Source organism: Mycetomoellerius zeteki, unplaced genomic scaffold, assembly GCF_001594055.1.
Source record: "Mycetomoellerius zeteki isolate Tzet28-1 unplaced genomic scaffold, Tzet1.0 scaffold74, whole genome shotgun sequence".
In the NCBI taxonomy this organism is placed as follows: domain Eukaryota; kingdom Metazoa; phylum Arthropoda; class Insecta; order Hymenoptera; family Formicidae; genus Mycetomoellerius; species Mycetomoellerius zeteki.
The window spans coordinates 616,898-641,953 of NW_017257764.1; the positions used below are offsets into that span (position 1 = coordinate 616,898).

General features: G+C 37.3%; 1 protein-coding gene across 2 annotated transcripts in view; it reads left to right on the forward strand.

The window, feature by feature from the left end:
* Positions 1 to 18,803: 18,803 nt before the first annotated feature.
* LOC108729484 (cell adhesion molecule 2) overlaps positions 18,804 to 25,056 on the forward strand; it is a 30,217-nt gene continuing 23,964 nt past the window's right edge. For both annotated transcript variants that reach the window (XM_018458630.1, XM_018458631.1), the window contains exon 1: positions 18,804 to 19,657. In XM_018458630.1, coding sequence (XP_018314132.1) covers positions 19,588 to 19,657 — 70 coding nt within the window. In that variant the 5' untranslated portion in view covers positions 18,804 to 19,587. The remainder of the gene's footprint in view (positions 19,658 to 25,056) is intronic.

The following is a 25,056-nucleotide window of genomic DNA, read 5'->3' on the forward strand; positions in this document are numbered from 1 at the left end:
CTGTACTAAATATAAATAAGATATATTTATACATATATTTAGTAAATACGTTTTTACAAAAAAAGGCCTTCAATTTAGAAATTTAAAAAATTATGAAATTTTGTCAACACATAAAGGATATTCTGACTGATTTACTCTAACAGGGCGTAAAATCAATCTTCGAAGATCGGCCTTATTCGTTTTTATTTGATTATTCATCAACAAAAGGAAACAGAACAAAATTTAAGAGAAAAAATTCATTTCTTTAAATAAGATTTATCTATTAGGAAACTCATTAATTGTTTAATTACACGAACAATTCAAAATTATCGAAGTATGACCAAAGAATGAACGTATAACGTGTAACAAAAGGTGGCAATAATGGTTTCTCAACTTGAAGTAAACTCGTTCCGATTTTTCTACCTACGTATTTTATGTATCGCGGATAAGCAGCTAACTTCAACTAACTGTAAATATGGTTAAGTGAAACACGTTTATTACTATTATACAGTATTATAAAGAAGCCACAAAAATATCAATATTGAGAATATTGCTCCTGCTTTTTTGTTTATATATACATATATATTTTTTATAATTTTTATGAACAATGAATAAATTTCCTTCATAATTTTCTGAATTTTCGAGTTAGAGGCCTTTCCTTTTATTAGAACTATTCAAACAAATATTTAATTTAATTTAATTTTATTTTATTTACTAAAATTAAGTATTTCGTTCAGTGTATCATAAAGAAAAAGTCAATAAGACTTTCAACATTATGTTATAACGTGCTCGATATTTATTCAATATCAAAAATTTATTCTTTTGCAGTCATGAATTTTGCATTTTATTAAGGATAAATTATTCAGTACGCTGTTCCGATTTAGCATTAGTAATTTATGATAATTTAATATAACTTACATTAATAATAATGTGTGTCCCACAATTACTGTAAAATACTTTAATATCGTATCCTGGAGATAAATTAGAGTCCAAAACCCTGAAACAAAAATGTCATAATAGTTTATGAATTATTAACAATTGGCTGCAATCATAGAATCGATGCGTTAATAGATAATTGCGTCCTTACATAAAAATATTAATTTGTTATTTGTTAAATGAAAAGATCTTTTTACTTAATAATTATTAAAAATTTCAAGTAATTTTATTTTATGTCAAATAATAAAAAACATTAGTAATAAATATAAAACATATTGTAGATAAAATGTAGATAAGCTATGAAAGATTGAAATAAAATTAATCGTCAAAACGATACGATTAAGAGATTATTAAAACGTTTTTATTAATTAAAATAGGTTAGTTGTAAAATTCTACTTGATCGTGCAATTTTTCTTATCCTTTTATTTAATTTTATACCATACATACATTAAAAAAATCTCTGAATATGGCTTTCTCTCTTACGCCAGTATATTTATGTAATATTTAATCCCGGAAAGATATAGAGAGGTCAAATGCAGACTTCAAATTCTACTAAAGAAATATATGAAAGGAAGGAAGGAAGGAAAAATAAGGTTACATACTTAAATATTAACATTTCTTTTCTAGGATATTTTATAAATGTTAATTTACTTGTATTTTGTATAAATACAATATATATTGTATATAAGTGTTCTTTCCAAACTTCGTCCAGATGTAAACACCATGAAGAAATCCAATAAAAATTTTATATTTCTTAAATATTAATAGTTCAATTTTATTTTCTTCTTCTTAGCTTTAATTTTTATTACTTGTTTTAGTAATAAAGAAACTTTAATTATTTATAACGTTTCAACTCGATACTATATATATATATATATATATATATATAAAATTGTCTCATTGTAAGTAATTATTATTAGTATATCATATTCTCATATTCGTTTCCTAAAAATTGTGTATGTATGGTATTCTAATGAGATACCAAAATATGTCAAAAAGTTATATAGATGTCGATACGTGAGCTCTCTATTCTATAAGCTTTATGCATTCTCGTATGCACGATACATCGATAGATGCACGTTTCAGAATTATATTAAAACTCATTTACTCTAGTCTACCTATCGTAAAATAATGGATATGTGAGATGTTATTATTTATCTGTAATATTATCATAATCTTAATTTGAAACACAATTTATCTATAATATATACAATTTATATATTATACATCTGATATATAATTTTTGACACATTTAATATTTTGAATTTAATAATTCTTTTAGAATTAATAACATATATAATGTCACCACCGAATTCTTGTTTAAGAAATTAAATAATTATACAATGACAATGATATACCATGGTATGACATTTGAAATTTCTTTCAGTAATCTATCAGCTAATTGATATAGGGTAAGTAATACCTAAGCGTAAGAAATAAAACAATAAAATTAATTCATTTTTGATTACAGCAACGAGTCATTTAAACCCGAAGCAAAAATTTTTTGATGATTATACAATGCATACAATTATCATTATAAAGTTCTAAATTGTAAAAAAAACTTTAAAGAAATCTATATATCGATCATCGTAAGACGGAAATTCACTCGTAAATATTCTGTACTCTAAATAGAACGTTTTAGAATTTGAGTATAGTTTTTATACATAGTTGTATAATTGAGGATTAAGCAGAAATTAATGTGTCATCTGAATTGTCATCAATAACAGATGAAAAATCGTTATGCGCAGTTCAAAGCCGGAATATATCAATTAATTTGTCACAATTCCATTTATCAACTTTGATCACTTTGTAATTTGAAAACTATTGTGATGCTTTTAATATTTTATTATCACGTTTTTCGATTCAAATCAATATATATATATATATATCTCCAGGATACACTATTAAATCATTTTACGATAATTATGACATCCTGAAAGAAGAAGGATATATTTTTATTAATATATGTATATTTTTTCATATTTGATATATAATAATAAATTGAATATGCATTGATAGAATAACATAATTTGACATTGCAATGTTCTTTTCATATTTTGTACCACCAAACTGTAGTCTGGAACATTTTCTTAGCTCGCGGGTTTAATACTATGGCTAACTTAGTGGATGAAACCGCGTGCTGGTCGGACGGACGCATTAACTCCGCTACTTCGAAAATTCCAACTTCCGTGCGCATGAGAGAGGACGATGCGAAGGATTACAATGGAACGCATCTTCTTAGCTCTCGAAAGTCCTTCCGGCGTTTCTGCGTCGAGATGTTGTAGAGTGAAACTGTATATTTTATCGAGATTTTAACGATCGAACAGTTTTCGCGCTAATTTAGTCGTCAATTTTCAAAACCGAGTGGCGAAAAATGATGTATCAGAAAAGTATAACAAAACACGGTTAAAATATTAAATCATATAACATTCTGTTATAGCAGATTACAAAAGAATTTCATCTCGGAAAAGAATTGTTCCAACAAAGCACACGGGGATTCGGAAAATTTTGTTAAAAGGAACGATATGAAAACCAAATCAGTTGTCCTCGTGATTCTGTTAATATCCGCACTGTTCAAATTAAAGCATGTATAATTATCAGAGATTATATTTGCTACATTAATTTTACTTTGCCATTATTCATAATATGTAACGTAAATACTTAATGAATATTATACATTTCTAAATACGTTTCACATCCGCACATAGCGGACCGAAACCATCATATTACTCAATTATTTCCTACACAGATTGATTCTATAGTACTTGGATTGGATTATAACTCTTCTTTAAATCAAGATAGAAAAAGTGGTAAAGTAGAAAAATATTTCACCATTTAATTATCTACTATTCTATGATCATATATTTTCAAATAATGAATCAATGTGGGCTTGGAAAATACAATTCTTTCATCCCCCCCCATTTTTTAAATGAAATTATATATTTTTTTCATTCTAAATCGATTCTTTTCATTATGCATATAAAAGTATCAGAGTAGAGTAATCGGAAAAAAGTCAATACTTCGTCAAATATTTTTGAAGGCTAATGTGTACTTTGCAGGAATTTAGTTTGAAAAGTAACTTAAAAGAACAAATTACAACTGGTCTAATGTAAATAGTGACCAACTTGATAAAGTTATTAAAAGATTTTTTCAAAAACTGCTTAAAAAAATAACTAAAATATCACAGTGATACATTCGAATACTTAATGTAATAAAGTAACTTTATAATATAAAAATGTAATATCTAGTAAAGTATTGATGATTACCTTATCCTATTTTTATACGCATAGATAATAAAGAGAAGAATCGATTTGCTAATTAAAAGGCTAGCTAAAAAAGTATGTCATTTATTTTTAAAAAATGATATTTTTTAAAAAGTGGATCTGACAAGCATATCGGTACATTATATGAAAAAATATCGGTAATAATCACAGAATAGTAGATCATAATTGAAAATTTTTTTTATCACCAGTCACTCACAATTATTGTACTAGAAATATCCTGAATACTAAAATTATATTGTTTCCATTAATTGAAGGACAACCTAAAAAAAAAAGATCTCTTTCGCTACTTAAGAATCTGATCGATGCAATTTCTTTTTAAACGGTATTCTCCATTACCGATGTGACACGAGCTTTTTTTTTATCATAGTTTCAGTCGCGATGAGACAGTTTTCGTTAAATTCACCAAAACGTCCGTTATTAGAAGGAAAGGTAAAAAAGCGCTGAAAGAAATTGACGCGCCACAATAACAGTTTCGAGTGTGGCCCATTACGAGCCCATAATTGTCCCCCGGGGCTATAATAGAATGAGTATAATGGTAGCTATAACAGTTGGCATATACCGCCAATTCTATCCAATGAAGAATGAAGCGTGAGAGATCGAGAGAGAGGATATCGTTCGCGCGCGGCCCGGCACGTGCCCCGATCCATTCCGTTAGCAAGCCAGCCAGCCCTTCATATTTGCACAGGAATAACCTTGCAGGAAAGAATAACTCTCACCGACTATCAGTACGAATCGCGCGATGAATGAACCATTTTGCTAAGCACTCGTGCGCGCCGATTTCCGTCGCGATAGAAGATTCGAGGTAAAACGGGACTCGAGCGTCACATTTTTCGGCAAAATTCTTTTTCCTCGATAAAGAGATACGTTGGGCCATTAAAAGACTATTATGAGAACATTTGACGACCAGAAAAGTAAATTATATTGTTACACAGTCGAAAAATTTGTATTAAATTTAACACATTCACGTGTCCCAAATTTTTGTGTTAATTTGACAAGAATTTAACACAAGATGAATATGTTGGAAACTAACGAAAATATATGTAAAAGTTAACACAAAAAATTGAGATACAATTTGTAAGCAATTTGTAAGAGTATATTTTTTCAGTAAAATTAACATTTATAATATGTATTAAATTAACATTTTATCTTATAATTTACGTTTTTAAATTATACATTATTTTTATTTGTTACTCATAAATTGTTCTTTTAATACTGAGAGAGAGAGAGAGAGAGAGAGAGAGAGAGAGAGAGAGAGGAATTTAATACAAAATATTTAAATAACATAATTACGTTAAATTAATACGCGGATATGATACAAATTCAACACAAAAATTTCAATAAGGACTGATTTTAACATAAATATAAAATGTTTTTTCTGCATATGTATCAAGTTATATTATATTGTGTTATATGTTATTATATTATATATATTAGATAGAATTTAAAATTATATCGGCTACTCAACCGTAAACGGAAATTCATAAATAAACTCTACGTTGAAAATTACTGCATCGAGATCATTTTAAAGCAATTTATATTATTATTTAATGAGAGACACGACTCAAGCGGAATTATATAAATCAACGAGTGAAATTAGGCAGAAGGACTAAATCCGCGGTAGCAGAAAGCAACGCCGAGACAAGAATGTTTCGGACAAGGTGTTGTTTGCGATTCCTTTTCAGGCACGTTTACGACGAAAAGAGGGAATTTCTAACGTCCGTCCATTTACTCGCGTGTGATCCAAAGAGTATCCGGTAGAAAACACCCCAACTCGAAGCTAGCTGGCTGGTTGCTTGGGCGGAGAGACGACGAAAGAGATACGAAGTAAAACGTAAAATCACGCCGATCTCATTCGCCTCTTTCCTTTACGCCGAGCTGTAATGCGGCGTTGCCATTTCCCAAGGAATCGGTCCAAACGCCAAGACCGTCCACGATCGTATTTTCGTCAGAGTTGATGTTTCAACATATTATCGAGTGGGAAGAAAGAGAGGGAAAGAAGTCGATCGTAAGAAAATAACGAGACTATCTTGCACACGAGGTAATGGCATTCGACTCAGAATTTGCGTACGTTTGCACATCCCCCTAATCCTGCTTGCCTTTACTTCTCGCTTCGAGTCACTTGGTGTTCGTAGGGATATCTACTGAATTAAGATACCGAGACGATGCTGCCGCGGTACGATATATAATTAAATCTTCTTGCATCCCGCGAGACGAACGTGACACGACGTGTTTCTTCCTCTCAGTGAAACGCACGGCAATTTTTTATAATCAGCAGTAAATATATTGCGAGACGCGCATTCCCTTGATGCTATCTTTCCTCTCGAAATGGCGATTTTCACTCGCCGAGCGAGCGAGCGACAAATTATCGCGCCATCCAATTCATTGATCGTCGAAGCAACTGATATTTCGATTTAAAAAATTCTCTACACTCAATTTTTGATATTACATATATTTCCTGGCTTTTTAATTTAGAATAGGGATGTTTATCGCTATCGATAATATCGAATATTCTTCTTTGAAGGCCTATCTAATCAAAACTTACATAGCTACAGTGCATAAAAAATCGACGGGAAAGGTCAATGACCTTGCCCTCAAGCAGGTCAAGGTCAAGGTCAGTTGGAGGTCATCTGAGGCTGGCTGTGTAAAGGGAAAGTTTTACCATATTTTTACTCAATATTAACAAATTTAATTTAGAACTTGTGTTTCAAAACCGACAAATAATCGGCGCGCAGTCTGTTCGAACTGAAAAATTATAAGCTTCATACACAAATATTACTAATCCTCACAACTGACATGAGTTTACCCATTTAATTTTCCAAAGCTAACAATGGATCTATTAAACCCATTCAATTATAAATTTCTTTGCCAAAAATATCGAACAATTTTTTTTTCTTTATATTACATATATCATCAGCAAAGATTATTTTTATTCAGACATACTTAGTCCTTTCTCTACAAGATCTAGGTCTTTTTTACAAGTGCACTCTCAAATTTCTCCGAAATAAAGGAGGAGAAGTTCGATCTCTCCTAAAATATCTTGTTAAAAAACTATTCAGTAATGTAACAGTAAAAGAACAAATTGCAGATACAGACGGAGGAAATAAAAATATGATTCAAATTGAAGGTTAATATTTATTTTTTATATTTTAGTTTTCAGTTCCTTGAAATTAATTAGTGCCTTTTAATTAGCATAAATTAAATGGATTTTATAAACTCAGCGTTAGTAACTACACCTATATTAGAAATTTTAGAGTCAGCTCTGAAGGGTCCAAGATCCGTTTAACTAGATATAACCTCTTTCGCTCGTGTTAAAAAGTCTTATCGAAGAAACCGAGACTATCAAGTCAATATTAATATAACGACGACTGCCTTTCTAATGGTACGATTTATTAACGGATGTTAGCGTTGAAAATTGTACTTTGATATTCAGGACTCTTAGCAAGAAGCAAGTTGCATCGACCAGCTTGATTAACCTGATTCTGTTATGCTCGGACAACTCTCATTATATTATCTTGGATTACAGTATTATCAATAGACGTATTAGAGCTGGGTTGAGGAGTGCTGGCCAGTAAGGTAACTTGTACGTACTTAATTAAACAGTTACCTTATAGTCCTGACATGACATCGATAGATGAGATCGATATTGAGAATATTTTGTTTCCGTTTTTTAATATTATATAGAACAATATATTGAATCGAAGCGCATTTTATATGTATATCGCAAAATAGACGTTTGGAAATTGCACATAAATCGATTAACAGTCAGGCAACCAGCACAAAAAGAATCATACTGTAATCGCCCAACTTTTTTACTACCGTCTCGGCCGCTGCTCTCGTTTTTCTCACATTACGTAAGATAGAGCCGGAGCGGACTGCGAAGCGGCTGCTCAAAATACAGTAAATTTGTAAGTCGTCCGAGGCAAGCGCCGGCAACTTATTTCAGTCGTTTCATTAGCGTTTAGAAGGCAAGACAACTTTAAGAAACGACGACGACGTCGCCGCGGCAGCTTTTTAATCGTGTCTTTTGGTAAAAAGCACGGTAAAGAGCAAACGGTAACGCCGTGAAACAACTCACGTTAGACCGTTAAATGTCTGTATTTAATTTTCAAGACACAATGAGAAGAAAAAGTTTTTTTAAAGAATTTTTCTGTATTCTTACGATGACCGCAAAATCTGTTTAAAGTCTCCTATCATAAACAGAAAAGAAACCTTTAAAGGGTATATTGATCTAAAGATTCTTGAGATTCAAAATCAAGCGAAAAATGTAAAGAGCAAATAGAGCGCAATTAGTAGAGCATAAAATTAAATTGTCAAATCTATTCTTATTTAAAAAAAAATCTGTTCTTATTTAAAAATATATACATATAATAATTCAGGTGCTCTATCTCAAACCGTCTTCAGAGTAATTATAATACAATGTACCTTATTTTTACATAGAAAGGACGCGGTTTTGAAATATCTAAAAATTAGGTAGATGCAGATCTGAAAGTAATTTTACCATTTAGAATTTATTTTTACCTATACTTAAAAATCGAGAAATTGAAAATGTAATATATAACACAGAAAGAACGGTTTTGTTGTAGTAGTAGATACCTAAAAATTTAGTTTACAAATCTGAAAATAATTTTATTGGACCTCAAACTGATTGCTAAAATAAAAAAATTTTTTGCAACATATGCTTGAGTTTCCTATATAATTATTTTGGTCCAATAAAATTATTTTTAGATTTGTATCTAATAGCTAAATTTTTAGATACTTCAGCAAAACCGTTCTTTCCATACATACATTTTGAATTCCAATAAAATTATTTTTAGATTTGTATCTGATAGCTAAATTTTTAGATACTTCAGCAAAACCGTTCTTTCCATACATACATTTTGCAGTTTCTCGATCTCCAAATAAGTACTCTCTAAAAGTGAATCAGTAAAGTGCTACTATACTTATAACTGATGTAATCATCAGTGAATTTACTGTTTTTGACTAAAGGCCCCTCTACAGTACAGTAGTAAGCTTGGTTTAAGAAGTAAGAGTAAGAAATAAAATTAGTTTATTTCACTTACACCTACATCTACACCTACTTTAAACTCTTACACCTACTCTTATGTGTTAAACCAAGCTTACTACGTGTATTGTAGATGGGCCTTAATACTTAATACACTGATTCACTCTTAGAGGTTATGATTTTCTGTATATTTAATTTACAGAAATCATATAATACCACTAAATAATACACTGATTCACTTTTAAATTATTAAAGCGAATAAGAGGTTGAAGATCAATATTCTAGAACATATTCTGCAAACTATCAATTTCACACAGTGGCACAGTTTTTAGCAAAAGTTATCTCCGTTCTGGATAGAGAACGAGATACAATAGATCGCGCTACAGCGACAATCAATTCAAGTTTGAAATCGCAGCGGAACGCTTCGGAAATGTAATCGTGAATGTTACATACGGCTCCGTCCACTCGTTCTCGCGCAAATATCATGGCCGAAACGATACGAAAAGGCGTCGGCGCGGCGGGACGAACACGGACGTAGAGGAATGCTTTTTCGCTAACGGTAATAGCGATGTGTCCGTCTTCGGGGGCATTTTGTTTTCGTGAGAACATGCGAGCAAGTTTCCGCCATTATCCGACTTTTTATTCGGCCGGAATTAAGAACACAGATCATGCTAGACGACCATTATGTAACTTTCGCGTTATCGTCCCGTTTGCCATCCCAGTTTCTTTCGGAATTAAGAAAACCAAGACGCAAAGCAGAGGTTGTCACCGTGAGAGCGCGACCACGAGTTCTCTAGGACGGCAACTTTTAAGCTCGCATAATTTTTTTAAGCAGCCCACCTCGCGTAAGTGCAGTGCCGCGCCTAACATCGTGCAATTTTATCGACGTGTCAACGTTAGGTCAACCCTCGTAAGTTGCCGCGCCTTAAACTTATGAGCAATACGTTTTCTCGTGTCGATAAGACACAATCTAGATATTCCTTCACTCCCATCGCAACGGCCGCGGCCGTTTTTGTACAAAATTGTCACTTGGTAATAAAGAAAATTAGGGTAGACGTCAACGGTAAACGTTTTAATCGATAAATATGCGACAGAAATAACATCTACTTTGATTCAGCGCTCAAGTTTAATTGTCCAGCAGTTTATTCTCCAAACGATATCATTTACTGGTCACGCGACGTGTACATTTATCGGAGATACGAAATGCTGCATGGAAATTAGTTTACGCGCCGAGTGATATAAGTGCAATAATTGTCCCTACAATAATTTAAATCCCACCCGAATGTAAATCGCGGAATAAATACATTATCGCCGGCGCGGTGCATTCGTTATTACGTTCATGAATTAAACGACGAATGAATTACAATGATCGTGGGCTTTCGGCGTTATCGTTTCGTTCTGACAGGTTGAGCCCTCAGCGGCGAAATCACGGCATCGAGAAATGTACATAGATGATAGAGCGAGCGAGAGAGAGAGAGGGGGGGGGGGATGAAGGGTCGATCCGTACGCGGAAACGCTGCTGCGCCTGGATTCATGATTTCTTAAATAGCTCGCAGTAAGTGCCTGGCAATTCGCTTCATTTACATCGTCAACACGTAAACGATGCAAGCGAGCAGCGAGCAACGGAATTAATGCGTACCTTTTGCGACAGCGTTTCTGTCTCACCCTTTCTCTTCTTCTCTTCCGGGGGCGACGAGAGCACGACCTCCGATAAAATTATATCCGCAGGAGAGACATTTTCGCTAATTAGTTAATTGAGCCGAAACCGCCGCGTTACCTTTTGATTTTTATTGAAAATTCATCCATAAATGGCAACTGGTTTGATTACAGACGTTACTAACCTTCCCCCCCCCCTCCCTACCTCCCATGCGTGTTATTACTTTAAAAACGATTTAATTCAATATTTGATATCGTGTGTACAGAACTTTTCGCAATATTATTTCGTTTGTTTGTTTCATATCAATTAACAAACGCTGGCTAAAAAAGATGAAAGCGGCGTGGCCAGAACGAGAGTATGCGGATGCGAATTGTGAATCAGGACAGATAAATTTCCGGATAAAATAGCTATTCACTTTATACTCTTTTTTTTTCATCATACGAGTTTCCATGCGCGAGTTTCACTTTTTTTCTTAATTAGTTTAACAGTACCTCTGTGTAGTCCGACTTAATGAAAATGTTTCAATTTGAAGATTGGCTGTAATTAAAAAATTCATTATACGTTTTTTTTTAATTCGCTGCTGAAAACGTTTTCTCGCTTTCGCGATTCGATTCTAAATGTAGCAAAATTTCAAGAGGCGGAAAAAATCGATGCTAAAACTTTTATTGGCTCGCGTGTTAATTTTGATACGAGCCAACCAGATGGATACGATGCGCATAAAAATTGCCCCAGACGATAACCATCTAACTTTCATGCCGACCGTCGTACCCGTCCGCGTCCCGTTTCCCCATGTGCGGTGGACATCATCGACGTAAAAGCGACAAGAGAAGAACGAGAGGGAGGAGACGTCGACATACATATCTTTGATTACCCGTTACATTTTTTATGTCACGTGTCTGCGCACAAGCTGAGTAAGGAGGAAAAAAAACGTTTGCACAATATTAAATAATATATTTCTTTCCAGCAGTGGTGGATTATGTATCGCGATTTTGAAAAGGTTTCAAACGGAATTTTATATGTTGGACGAATAGTGGTAAAAATTAAATTTCTATTAAAGTAAGAGGATAATACGAGTTGAGGCTCTTCCTCTCACTTTATATACAATAAAAATCTTGTCTGCTCTTTTATTGATTTTTTTTTAGGTGCGACACAGAATGCCGGTGTCTCAAGATATCTTGATCCGCGCTGGTATTCCGGGATTCGCGTCTGAATAACGTATTTGCAAGGACGAGCTCGGAAGCAAATCGCGTATAGGGCGATTTCTATACGGAGTGGAGCGGAGCAGAGGAGAGAAACGACTAAATTCGGCTAGTCGGCTAAAAATTCAAATCGTCTGAATGCTAAGCATCCGAGAGCTTATCTGCTCGCTAGACTGCGGAATTAAGATCGATATGCGGGATCGTTCCGTCTGGCAGCGGGGGCCCCGCAGCGTTTCTTGTAGAGCCCCACGGTAATGTCGGTCGAAGAGTTACAACGCCGCCTGGCACCGTCGAAAGCAGCAGCACCAGCATCTCGGAACGTGAAGGAAATTCCTCAACCCTGCTGTCTGCCTGCATTTTTTACGTCTTATATTTATGTAATATTTATCAGCGCAAATTTCTATCCGCAACCTGAGCGACATTATATCGACCCAACAAAGTAGACGCCAAAATTTCTTCGTTATATCACGCAAAAAAATATTTTGCTGCTCCAGCTAGAATTATAGCTGTTTTTTGTATCTGATAGAAAATTATGTATTATACGCATAGAATTTATAGCACAAATCTAAATTCTATCTCTGTCATGTATATGATTAGATACAATACATATCCAATATCGCAGTACTTGCTAGAAATTTATCTATTTTAGCTATTTTTCGTACTTAGATAATTTTCGTTATAATTCCAAGATCACTTTTTTGAGTGATTCTAGCTATAGAATATAAATTATACAATAATAGATTATTAATAGATTGTTAATTAATACATTGTTGATACATTCGGTATTTTTTATTCTATCTAAATTTTTATTATATAAATTTTTATTCTATATAAATAAATCGATCTGTAACAGCATGCATGTTTTGCTATCACGTCTTTATATTTGCTACAGCAGCAAATCCTTTGTACGTATTAGCAAATTCATTAGATATTATCGCTAATGCAATTTCAGCTAATTAGCCGTAAACCAGTAACATTTTTTTTACGTCGGATTTTTATCGAGGAAACAGATGAAACACATTTGAATTTCAGTTATTATAGATTGTCCATTTTAAGTATGACACTGAACAACAAATTTTAATCAACGTTTTGTTTCAACAATAAGTAATAGGTGTTGTAAAGATTTTCATATTGAAAAAGGATATGCTTTTCAAAAAATTTCATTATACCCGTCAATTTTTAGAAACTCCGTTTTTTAATTTCTTATATAATATATGTAATATAGCTATAAAAAATTTAAATATTTTTTTATAATACATAAAAATAAATGTAATGATATCTTGTATTATTTACGTAATGTTAAATGATATAAAATAATATTTGTTAGGAATATTAATATAAAAAAAAAATTACGCTGATTTACAAGAATTCTGTTCCTCAGTCTCTGTATTCAAATCTGAATGGGCAATTCTTATGTATTTTACTCGGTAAAGTAAAAGAAAATATTATAAACTGTTTTTAGAGTTTTTTTCAAAAATAAAGTTCGTGATTTTTATCAAAATCTGTAAAAGATGGAACTGTTTTAATGTTATATTATTTTTCAGCAAATAAAGATTAGATGAGAAACAGATGTCTTATCTAAAAATCAATGCAATTAATAGAGTTCTCTAAATTTTGCCTTACTCTTTCTTTTTATTGGTTCTTTTATGTCGATTCATATTATTCCAAACATATTAATTATAATTAATTAATATAATAATTTTATAATAACATTAATTATAAAGTTTCATTATAAAGGTTCACTAATACTGATAATACATACATTGCATGCTTACTACACAAACCGATCCGTTTTCTCTTTTGTGAAAGTATCCTAACCGTAATCCACTTCGAAGCTGTCAGAAATTTGAGAACTTTACAGAGTTATCCATCCATAAATGGAGATCCAAATGCAAGCGATCTATTGTAATTACCATCGCCTGTTTCGAACTTCCGGTTAATCCACTCCACGGCAATCATTTCATCAAATGGTTTTCGAATATCGATTCGATTGGCGCTCATTTTACAGGATATAAAACCGACACGTTTGTACTGGGCAATTTTCGATTGCTATATAATGAACCTCGTCTCTAATTCGGCGTTCATACACGTTACTTGCATTTCAATGCGCATAATTAAACGCGGAAATCGCCGAATGACGGACAAGTGCGACGGGTGGCAAAGAGAGAAAAAAATAAATAAAAAAAAAAACGCCGAAGCGTCAACAGGTCGTCATTCTCTCTTGTCTCGTTGGTAAATTCATTAAATCGCGTTTAATCAATTACGCACGTTCGACATCTTCTTCCGCTACTTTCCCGGCCAATTTGCGATCTCGTTTGATGAAACGGCAGATGTTTATTCGACGGCGAATCGACTACGCGACGATCCGGTAAATACGCGATGCATTTAATCGGTGCGCGCGTGCGATCCTTCCAAAAAGTTTCTTCCCCCTCGATGTTGATCCTGTTACCAGAGAGCTAGAGGATTAAGCACGATACACGGACGATTGCCTTACACGATCACCAAGTAACTTTCACGTTATCGTCTCATCCACTGGCCGTTTATCCTGTGCAGCTCAGCGCTGGTCGGCCAAAGAAGAACCGACCGGAGTGCGCCAAGGCGAGAAAGCTATCGAGTTACGGAAACTCCCGAGTGTGAAGGAAACTCTTTAATGTTTTCGCCGCGTTCTCTCGCCCTTTCCCGCTGCCGGGAATTTATTTAATCGACGCAATAGCGAAATGCACGTCTAACGAATTCCGCGAATGCGTTTTCATGTTTTACACAACACTTTAAATAGAAATCCGCAGTCCGATCGTTAGATGAATATTGAAATCTCTGCGATCAGCTTAGTCGTTTCCACTCTTTCGATTTCTCTCCTTCTCCTTAGCGTTTAATCGAGCGAAGAGAATGGGAAGCTATTTGTTGGAGTCTTAATATCGTCCAAAGATACATAATCAAATATTGAAAGAGTATATATATATATATGATATCCTACTTTTCGCGGGGATATTTTTCTTCTATTTCCGAGTAAATGATAGAAATGGTTGTTACAATTTTCATTTTGAGATGACCTCACTTTGTAGGTTTTCGCAGACGTATTATATCGTAGGATACATCTGCGTAACATTGAACGCGTTAAATAAAGCCAACAAAATACTGATCGTCTAAAAACTTAGCGGCAGTTTATCGGATTACGAGATTCAATCCGATATACAGGAAATCATCTCGAACGATCATCGGTGGATCTTAACCGTGCCTCTAGCTTTATCCCTGCTTTTTTATATTGATAGAATTATGGAATAAAAAGGAAACACATAAAAAATAAGAAGAATATATAATCATATATTATATATACATAAGACATGTATATACATAAGACAAAAAAATTTGCGTTATAGAAATATCCTATTTACATAAGGAGAAGAAAGAGGGAGGGAGAGAGAGAGAGAGAGAGAGAGAGAGAGAGAGAGAGAGAGAGAGAAAGCAGCCAAGCGCGATAACTTCACAAATGCGAAAGAGATTCTATGATATCATGACGTGTATCTCGTGGCAACGAGAAACTATGCGAAACACTCTTCCATCTGCTTTATGTAACATGCAACTATGCGAAGAGCGCGACGAAGAGACGCGTCTGTGATTCGATCCTCGAATAACGTTTAACACTGGTGGTATACCGTTTGCCGTCAATATTATACTTTTGCACGGGAAATTTTCCAAGAGCTGGAAAACTGCTCGTCAAAATTAATTAGCAGATTCCGCATGTGTGTGACGTTGCCTGAAAAAAAGCTATTAAAAAGTCCTTACATCTAGGCAGCGGCCATCTTCTTTTTCCAAACAAAGCTATTTATATAGCGGTCCCTATTACCGCTGGAGATTAAAGAGCGCGAAGGCGCAATGGACAGACTGAAAAATGTAGGAATCTCTCAAGTAGAAACGGGATTACTCACGTTTAAAATTCCCCGACGGACAAAATCGCCGCCGCTTCGATCCTTCCAGAATTACAAGACCACCGGTTTTATTTGGACAAGTGCAAGAGAACTGTAAGAGGGCAGGCTAGATAGAAATACCGCAAAAGTCTATCAAATAACCAAGCGGAAGGTCTATCAAGTGACCTATTTGGAATTCGTTGGTGGTCGAAATGATCGCTCTGCATACTTGTGCCTTAAAGAATAACAGCAGAAGTTATTGCCTAAAAGTCGAATAATGCAAGATTGAAACAGAGAAAAAAATGTAAGAATCATTTATCATTTTGGCTTCAAAGCAACATTATGCTGACGCCTCATCTTTAAAAGTGCATCTTCCCCTATTTAATTTTATTCTGTATTTTACTTACGCTTTTCTTTTTTCTATTATTCGCACTTTAATAAATATTATTATTATTACTATATTCGTTTAAAATTAGCTGACATTGAAAAACTATCGTTTCAATTTTTGCAATTTTAAGAAAACTCAGAGATATTCGTATAAAATTATAACGGTTGAAAGTCGAATAAGAGCGGAATATAGGTGGAAAGATAAAATAATGTGTAAGTCAATCGAGAGAGTAAATTCGGGATTTTACGGCAACCGAGAATTCGAGCGAGCAGTGGAAATGACCGTTCGCTCTCGCTCGTCTCCGCGGTGTTAAATTACCGCCCTTATTTGGACAAGTACGAAAGATCTTCCGCGGATGCGAGACCGAAGGGATTTAACGCCAGGATCCCGTTACCGGGACAAAGGATTAAAGCTCGATGCACGGACGATCACCAACTAACTTTCGCCTTATCCTCCCATTTCCCGTTTCTCGCCGGCACTCGCCGTGGTAACGTGGCGGAGTGAGCGCAGGGGCGAGAAACCTGTCAAGTGCAATAACTCGAAATGCGAGAGAAATTCTTTCGCTATATACGGACCGTTCCTTCCCCGAGTGCGAGTGGCTGCACGAAACGCCCTTCCTCTTATTCTTTTTACGCCTTTTTTGACGTAACGCGTAGGAGAAGCCCATTACGCCGCACCACCGGCACCATTGCGAGCAAGTTGATACCGAGCTTATGGTTCAAATAAGGAATAATACTCATCCCGAGATTTCCCGAGTACCAGCGCTGTAGCTACATATCTCGAGTAGCTACACGTCGCAAAGACTGTGGCATACATTAATTACGTTCGTTAACATAATGCTGTTTCTTTTACTCGCGATTTAGCTCTGAAATTACCTTATATTGCAGGTTGTCACTGAAATAGTACCGTCATGTTGATTCTGTACTCATTATTTCGAGATCCATTATACGTAACATGAGATGAAAATTAGAAATAAAAGATTTAAAAAAGGTGTAATACTATGCCGACATAGACTACCCTCAACTATTTGTTAAGCGTTCTAAAATAGTATTCTTTTAAAGTGTTGAAATATTACATACTTTATTTTCGAATGCAATATAATGTGCTCTAGAGAAATATCTAAAGTCAATTGTACAATTGTATGTATAATATGACAGAAAACATCGTCAATGAGAGTCGAAATTATATATTAGAGACCTGTTATTTTATTTTAATTCAATCAGAGGAGAAATGAAGTAGATTTGATTTATAAATAAAATATATCTCGGATTCTCTCTCTGGCAAATGTCATTGGGCGGTCTTGCGGGACAATCGCGGGACGACGGACTCTCCTTACACTCTCCGGCCCAACAATGGACGTCGTTCGGGCCACTCGGAATTTCGGATTTATGGCGAGGAGCATATTCCATACGGCGGCGTCCAAGAAGCGTACGTACGCCCGCAATTCCCCCATAAATTCGAAAATCTCGAGAGTCGCGCCGGATACTCCCCGAGGGATCGCCGGTCGATCCTATTACCGGGCCACAGGATTAAGCCCGATGTACGGAAGATCGCCCCGGCGATCGCCAACTAACTTCCGCGTTATCCTCTCGTCCGCCGACCGTTTTTCCCGCAGCTGAGAGACCCGACATCGTGGTGGAAGCGCGGCGGGCGGTGGTACGGTGCAGCGCGGCACGGCGCGATGCGGTCGAAAGTGAGACGACGACGACGCGATACGCCGGACGCCACGAGTCCGAGAGGGACCGACGGCAGCTTCCGTCCGCGCTCCTCCGAGCGGAGCGTATTTCGCCAATTTCGTTAGCGCCCGCACGGACGCGCGAGCGCTCGCGCGCGCTCCCACCACCCTCTTTCGTGTACATTGCACGTACACACACACACACACACATATATATATATATATACACACGTACGCGTATACGACAAACGCATATACTCGCCAAGCGTGGAAGTGAGAAATGCGCGCGTACGTACGAGGAACGCACCGAGGGAGAGAGAGAGAGGGGGGGGGACGGTCCTCGCGCTAGAAAGAGAGAGATGGAAGATTTTGCAGCGATCATCGACTTGGAGAACAGCGCAGTCGCCCAGGAAGCAACTCGAACTCACTCACCCTGCCCTCTCCCTCCGTCCTTCTCCTCCTCTTCCTGCTCTCCCAAACCCCCTCGCGACCTACCCGATCGTTCCATCCTCCTCGCGCTCTTTCCACCCCGCGCTGCCAGGTGGTCTTCCGCCCTCCTCGAGCGCCGCCGCCACCATCGGCACAACCACCACCACCGCCAGAACCACTGCCATCACCTCTACCACCACCAGCACCACACTCAGCAGCGGTACCAGCAGCAGCAGCAGCAGCAGCAGCAGTAGCAGTAGCAGTAGCACTAGCAGCAGCAGCAGCAACAGCACTGCCGTTCGCTACCACCTCTTCGACTTTGTCGCGTCTCTCTCTCTTTCTCTCTCTCTTTTTCTCTCCCTCTCTTCCTCTGTCTCTCCTCTCCCTTTACCTCATACATCGGTGTGCGCACCCCCGTCCCCCTCGATCCGCCGCACCAACCCTCTCTCGCGCGCGCCTCGGCGCCTCGTCCTCCTCCGGTGCCGATGCCGCAGTACCGACTGCTTTCCGCGGAAGGTGGAAACCCGTGTAACGCAGCCGTATATAGATTTTCAATTAGTCAAGGGGCGGCCGTGGAGAAAATTATGTGTCGCGTGTCACCACAAGTCGCCGCAAGTACTTGAAACACTCGTCGCTGCCGCCGCCGCTGTCAACATCATACTCTTTGGATTTTACTACTTTTTACCGACACAATTCTCGTTTGCGCGCGCGAGTGGGAAGCCGCGTGCGTCTCTTGCGCGCGGGTATAACCGCGTTGCATCGCGCGCGTATTCTCTTTCGTTCGCTCGACTGGCCAACGTGGAAAGATCGATTTCCCACCGGCGACTCTCCAACGCATTCGAAACATTTGGGAAAAAAAAAGAATAAAAAAGCACGCGTACGAGTTCGCCGCGGCCGAGTGTTTACCAGGATCACGTTGTGGTCTCGGTCCTTCCCTCTTCTCCCATCCGTTCTGTGTGAGGAGCGATGACAACTCATCGCCAGTGACGACGGTTGCGGGAGTTAGGAGATAGGTCGATCTCCTTTACCTGCCGCCGTCGTGTTGCGCTGCGCCGCGCGCCGCGCCGAGCGCATCATCGTCGCGGAGCGTTCCCGGCGATCTTGGAGAATCAGGATCACTCGCGGAAACGAGGATGTTGCGCGCGGCCTTCGCCGTCCTACTGCCCCGGCTCCTCGTATTGTCGTCGCTGCTGATCCATTCAGGTACGCGATCGGTCATATTTCTCACAGATAAAGTATAAAGACAATATATTACACAGCGAGACGCGGATTGAGAAAGATAGATTTGTCGCGTCAAGTATACTCCAAAGCGGCACTCTGTTCTTCTCGATAAGTGTATACAAGTTTTACAATCGAATAAAGCGACGTTCTATTAAAGTCTCAGAGTGGATTCTTAGCGTCGAAATTTACGGAAGAACGAGAGAGAATAAGAAAGAGAGAGAGAGAGAGAGAGAGAGAGAGAGAGAGAGAGAGAGAGAATAGTAGTCAGTGTGCAAGTATCTAATAATAATTAATAAGAATAATAAGATATATGGTGAAAAATTTTAATCGTGAAAAAATTTTCAAACGTCCTTTACAAAAATGTAATATCGGAAGATGATTAATATTTATTTTGAGTATCAAAAGTTCAATGATTTTAATATTCAAAATAAATATTCACTCTATATGTATACCTACAGAGAAGGAACGCTTTTACTTAAATATTTAAAAAGTTAGCTCAAGTATCCAATAATTATGTAGGGAACTCGAGCATGATGAGCTATCTGCAAAAAAAATTGACATTCGGACACCAGCTTAAATGAACGTCTTATAGATAATTATTTCGATAATACGATAAAATTCTTTACAAATCTGTATCTAGTCTAGCTATATTTTTAGATACCTAATTTTTGTTCTTTCCGTGTACTTTTCAATATCTATTAAATTGCCCAGTATTATTTTTCCCAAATTGTATTTCTATAAAGGTATTTCTATAAATTTCTATAAATTTCTATAAATATACGAATTACAGAATTACATCATACGATTGAAATGATTTTCAATGGGGTTACATAAGATTTCATTACAAGTATAATATATTCTCTAATCGTAGAGAGGAAATGTAGTTACTATTGCGAATCAAAACGTTGACATGACAATAACCGAATCTACATGAATAAAGCCTTCGTAAGAGACATGGAAATCCATTTTTCGACACGCGTACGCGCATTTAACGTGCCAGGCATATTTTGATTGTCCGTCCAAGTTCAATAGCATGAATCGCTTCTGATTTGCGAGTTAAAGTGCCTGCCGTTCGAAAAATAATTTCGATGCGACGCAACGTATTGGCGGCATTCATTATATGACAAGTGAATTAGTAAATTAACGTACCCGCTAATGCCCGACGTCAATTTCGCAATTATCTTCAAATCGTCCGATTAAATCATCGAGGGAGAAGCACCGAATGTACATGTATACATCGACAAATGCATACCACGGCTCGTCTAGCTTGCTCGCGCGCGGCAAAATGCAACGTGACATGGAAGAATAAAAACCAGAAGAATAAAAGCTAGGCGAATAAAAGCTAGTACACAAAGCGCGCCATGCATTTATGTATATCCATGCAAAGCGCCGGGAATAACAATATCTAGTCGCGTACGAAAATACCGGGAGACCTCTTCGATCCACGATAAACAAAAATTCGCGAGTCGATATATAATTGAATTACATCCAAGTTATCGGCCGACAGAGAGAGAATCTCGAAGAATCAAATGGAATTTAAAACGGTTGCGTCTCGGTTTACACAGCGACGAGTTCGCGAATTATTATTTTCATTCAGCTCGAATAAATTGGAATAACAGTCAGCCAGAAAAATCGCCGAACTACTCTCTCTCGCACGAATCCGGACTTTTTTTTTCCCTTCGCATTATATCGTCCAATCGAAGCCGGACCGCGGTGTGTTTCGCTTCGAAATTAGTTCGTTGATTTAACTCCCCCCCCCCCCTCCGCATTTGGTATCGAACGCATTTTTAGCATCCACGACGAAACTTTGTTTTAAGTTCGTACTTAATTAAAACATTCGCCGTGCAATCGCGAGAGGCACGGCAGCCGTCTTTACCTATGGAAATAGTGAATTTGTGGAGTGTATAACTACTGTTTGCGAATCAGTCGAGATAATGGAACGGTCGGTGGCGGCTTCGAACAAACCATGGTCGTTCGGGAATTGCCCTTTCACCACGGTTCGCCGTACGCATCGATCGCCATAAACAAAATTTCGAGATTGTCACTAAAGAAATTACAAAATCTCTCCATGGCCATTTTCAGCCTTCGTTCGTCGTTCATCGAACTCACGACTGCTCTCTCAACGTTGAAATTAGTTCGCCACTTTAACCTCATTCTCTTTTGGCGCTTGTATTTTTAGCGTGTGTCGCACGAAAATTTAGTACCATCTGATATTTAATTAAAACACTCGATACTATCGCGACCGCGTCTTCGCGTATATGCAACGGTGAGTTTCGGAAAGCAACTAATCGTTTGTAAATCGATGGACGAGGGTAGAGGTAATGGGACGATCGACAGCTTCAAACAGCGATTATCGTTCGGAAATTACCCCCTTCAGCTCGCAACTATACATCGGCCATGCAGGCCGGAATAAACCCGCGATTTAGCGCGTCTTACCAGCCGGCTGGCTGCTAAGTGCGCATTGTCACGTGACGTTCGTACAAAGGTAATTAAGATTTCCGAGAACATTATTATACAAAAAACATGTATTTGTGTTAAAACCGGTTCTTATTAAAATTATTGTGTTGAATTATTAATATATCCATGTATTAATTTAACACAATGTGATTGCGTTATTTGAATATCTGCACGCAAACAAATATTTTGCTGCTCCAGCTAGAATTATCGCTGTTTTTTGTATCTGATAGGAAATTATGTACCATACACATAGAATTTATAGCACAAATCTAAATTCTATCTCTGTCATCTATATGATTAGATGCAATACATATCCAATATCGCAGTACTCGTTAGAATTTATCTATTTTATTTTAGTTAATTTTTCGTACTTAGATAATTTTTGCTATAACTGCAAGATCACTTTTTTGAGTGTGTTAAATTGATATTCAACATTTCTTAGTGTTAAAATAACATAATTTATGCGTAAATGAACGAATAATATAAAAATGTGTTTTGAAACGTAAGACAAATGAATAAAATACGCATGTTAATTTAATATATAATAAGTATTAATTTCACTGAAAATACATGTTATTTCTAACCGGCCATTGTCGTATATCTTGTTTTATTTGCAATATGCATATATATATATGCCGAGGTTATATTATCTTGAAGCGCGCCGATCTGCGTATTTGAACCGCGCGTTTGCAAATTATTATTATCGTGTTTGCGAGAATTAACATATCGCGGCTGCGCACACTTTTCGATGATACGCGTGGCCGGTTATCGGATGACTAGGCTATTCGTACAAATGTTTTCGCTACATTATACATTCTGAAATTTACATATCGGGTATATGTTCGCATGGAAGAAAATATCTCCCACCTTTTGATAACTATTTTAAAGATGAAAGTCGAACAAGTCTAATTTATTGACAAAACGACAGTAATATTTCATCGTAAAAAATAGAATATCATAAATATATATATAGGCTAAATAGGTATATACAGAATATGATATTCTCGAGTCAAAATAACAGGACGTCTGTTATTTATTACAACGACCCGATCTTCTAATTTCATCCGCTCCGAGAGCGAAAATCGAATATTTATAAATTAATCCTCATTTTATCCTTAAATCCACCACGAAGAATCTCCGCTCACGCGGAGAAAACGACCATTTGCGAAATCCCCTCTGAAATCCACGTAGAAGCGAGCCTAAAATAACGACGATATCGAAAAAAAAAAAATAGCTCGCTTTTGCATCCCCTAGCCAACAAGCGTCACGAATTATTCAAAGTATTTCATACCAAAGCGAATCGTGGAAATTTCATTCGTACAGCGGCGGCAGCGGAGAGAGAGAGGGGGGGGGAGAGAGAGAAAAAAAGTAAGCCATGCGTTTAACCCCCGCGTGCGCCTCGTTAAACACATAAATTCGCCTCGCATTAGCCCGAGCGGGCGACGTTGCGTAAAAACGTCAGGACGACCAATATCGCGGTACGACAATTAGAGAGCCCGAACTCTCGGGACACTCGCGGAGGAGCGTCGGTGCAGGCACTTGGCCATCGACCGGTCAACGCGAGCGGACCCGATTTCAAAGTTAAATCGAGTTTGAACTTTGAACCGCGATCGCGGCGTTGGAACCAAAACCCCCGATGGCAAAGTGTGTGTGGAGCTGAGAGTTAACGCGCGCTATCGCGGCTCGCCCGCGCCCGGTCGAAGCCGAAAGAACACGACTTCTCGCTTATCGTCGTCACTTCGCGGCCGGTGCGGCGTGGCGCGGCGGTTTCCTTTCCTTCGAGCATGACAATGACGACGGTCAAGTGTCTCGTCGAGGACGTTTTCCACCTGCACCTGCACCGGCACCGTAGCGCGGTTCTGCGTAAAGTAATCTACGTTACGACGTCTCGTACGAGGATTTTGTTCGGGATAGCGTCCGCGAAACTGTATTACAATGGATCGTTAACCCAAGTACCATAATTGGCTCAATTTCCAATAAAGCCCGGCGAACGGCAGAGGCTCGATACGGCTACGGCTCTTCGTTTAAATAAAACAATACCACGCACACTCTCTTTTCTCCCCTCTCGTCCCGTACCCTCTGGTTACCCCCCGCTCTGGCGAATCTCCATGCAAAACAGTAATCAAAGATACTACATTTTTTATTGCGCGTTCCGTGCGCAACGTAGCGCATAATTTAATATATAACGTTCGGCAAACTTAATTATGTTCTGACGAGATTTATTAGCTTGTCACACGAATGTCTCGTCATTCTTCTCGCACAACAGAATTCAATGATCTTCTTCCAAAATACAAAAATATAAAAATAGAAATTGATTCATGGATTACATGGATTTTTGTAATTTCACGCCAACACCGTGATACCCTTATAAAAGCACTCATAAAAGCTCTTATAAAAGCTCAGTTCCATCAAGTTTAAGAGAGAATTGATTAATAAATTCATTTATTTAATTTAATCCATTTTCTGTTATAGATGAATCTGACTTTATTCGAAACTCGATAAGATTAAATTTTATACTATTATCAATGTAAAATCTTGTTCAGCTGCGATAATCTCCATTTCTCGTGCTGAATGAATTTTCCCATCTATATTCTTTTTATTTGCTTTATCCAAAGGTGACGGTCGCATAAATCGATAACGGATGTCGTAGACAGGAGAGGGTGGACGGGCTTTGTTTAATAATTGTCTCATAATCTCGAATCTCCGCGGTACGTGATCACGCACGTCGCCGTACTCGCCGTTGTCGGAAGATAACAAAGCGAGCGCATATTATTTTTTTTTATTCGTGAGAAACGTATGTATATCGCAGACGCGCTGTTTCGCATGCGGCGAGTTTTAAAGCGAGAGCCCCCGCGCGTCGTTAAAATAAACAGAATCACTTGTCGGGGTAATTCTGCTCATCACTCTCTCCGCATGCGCCGTAC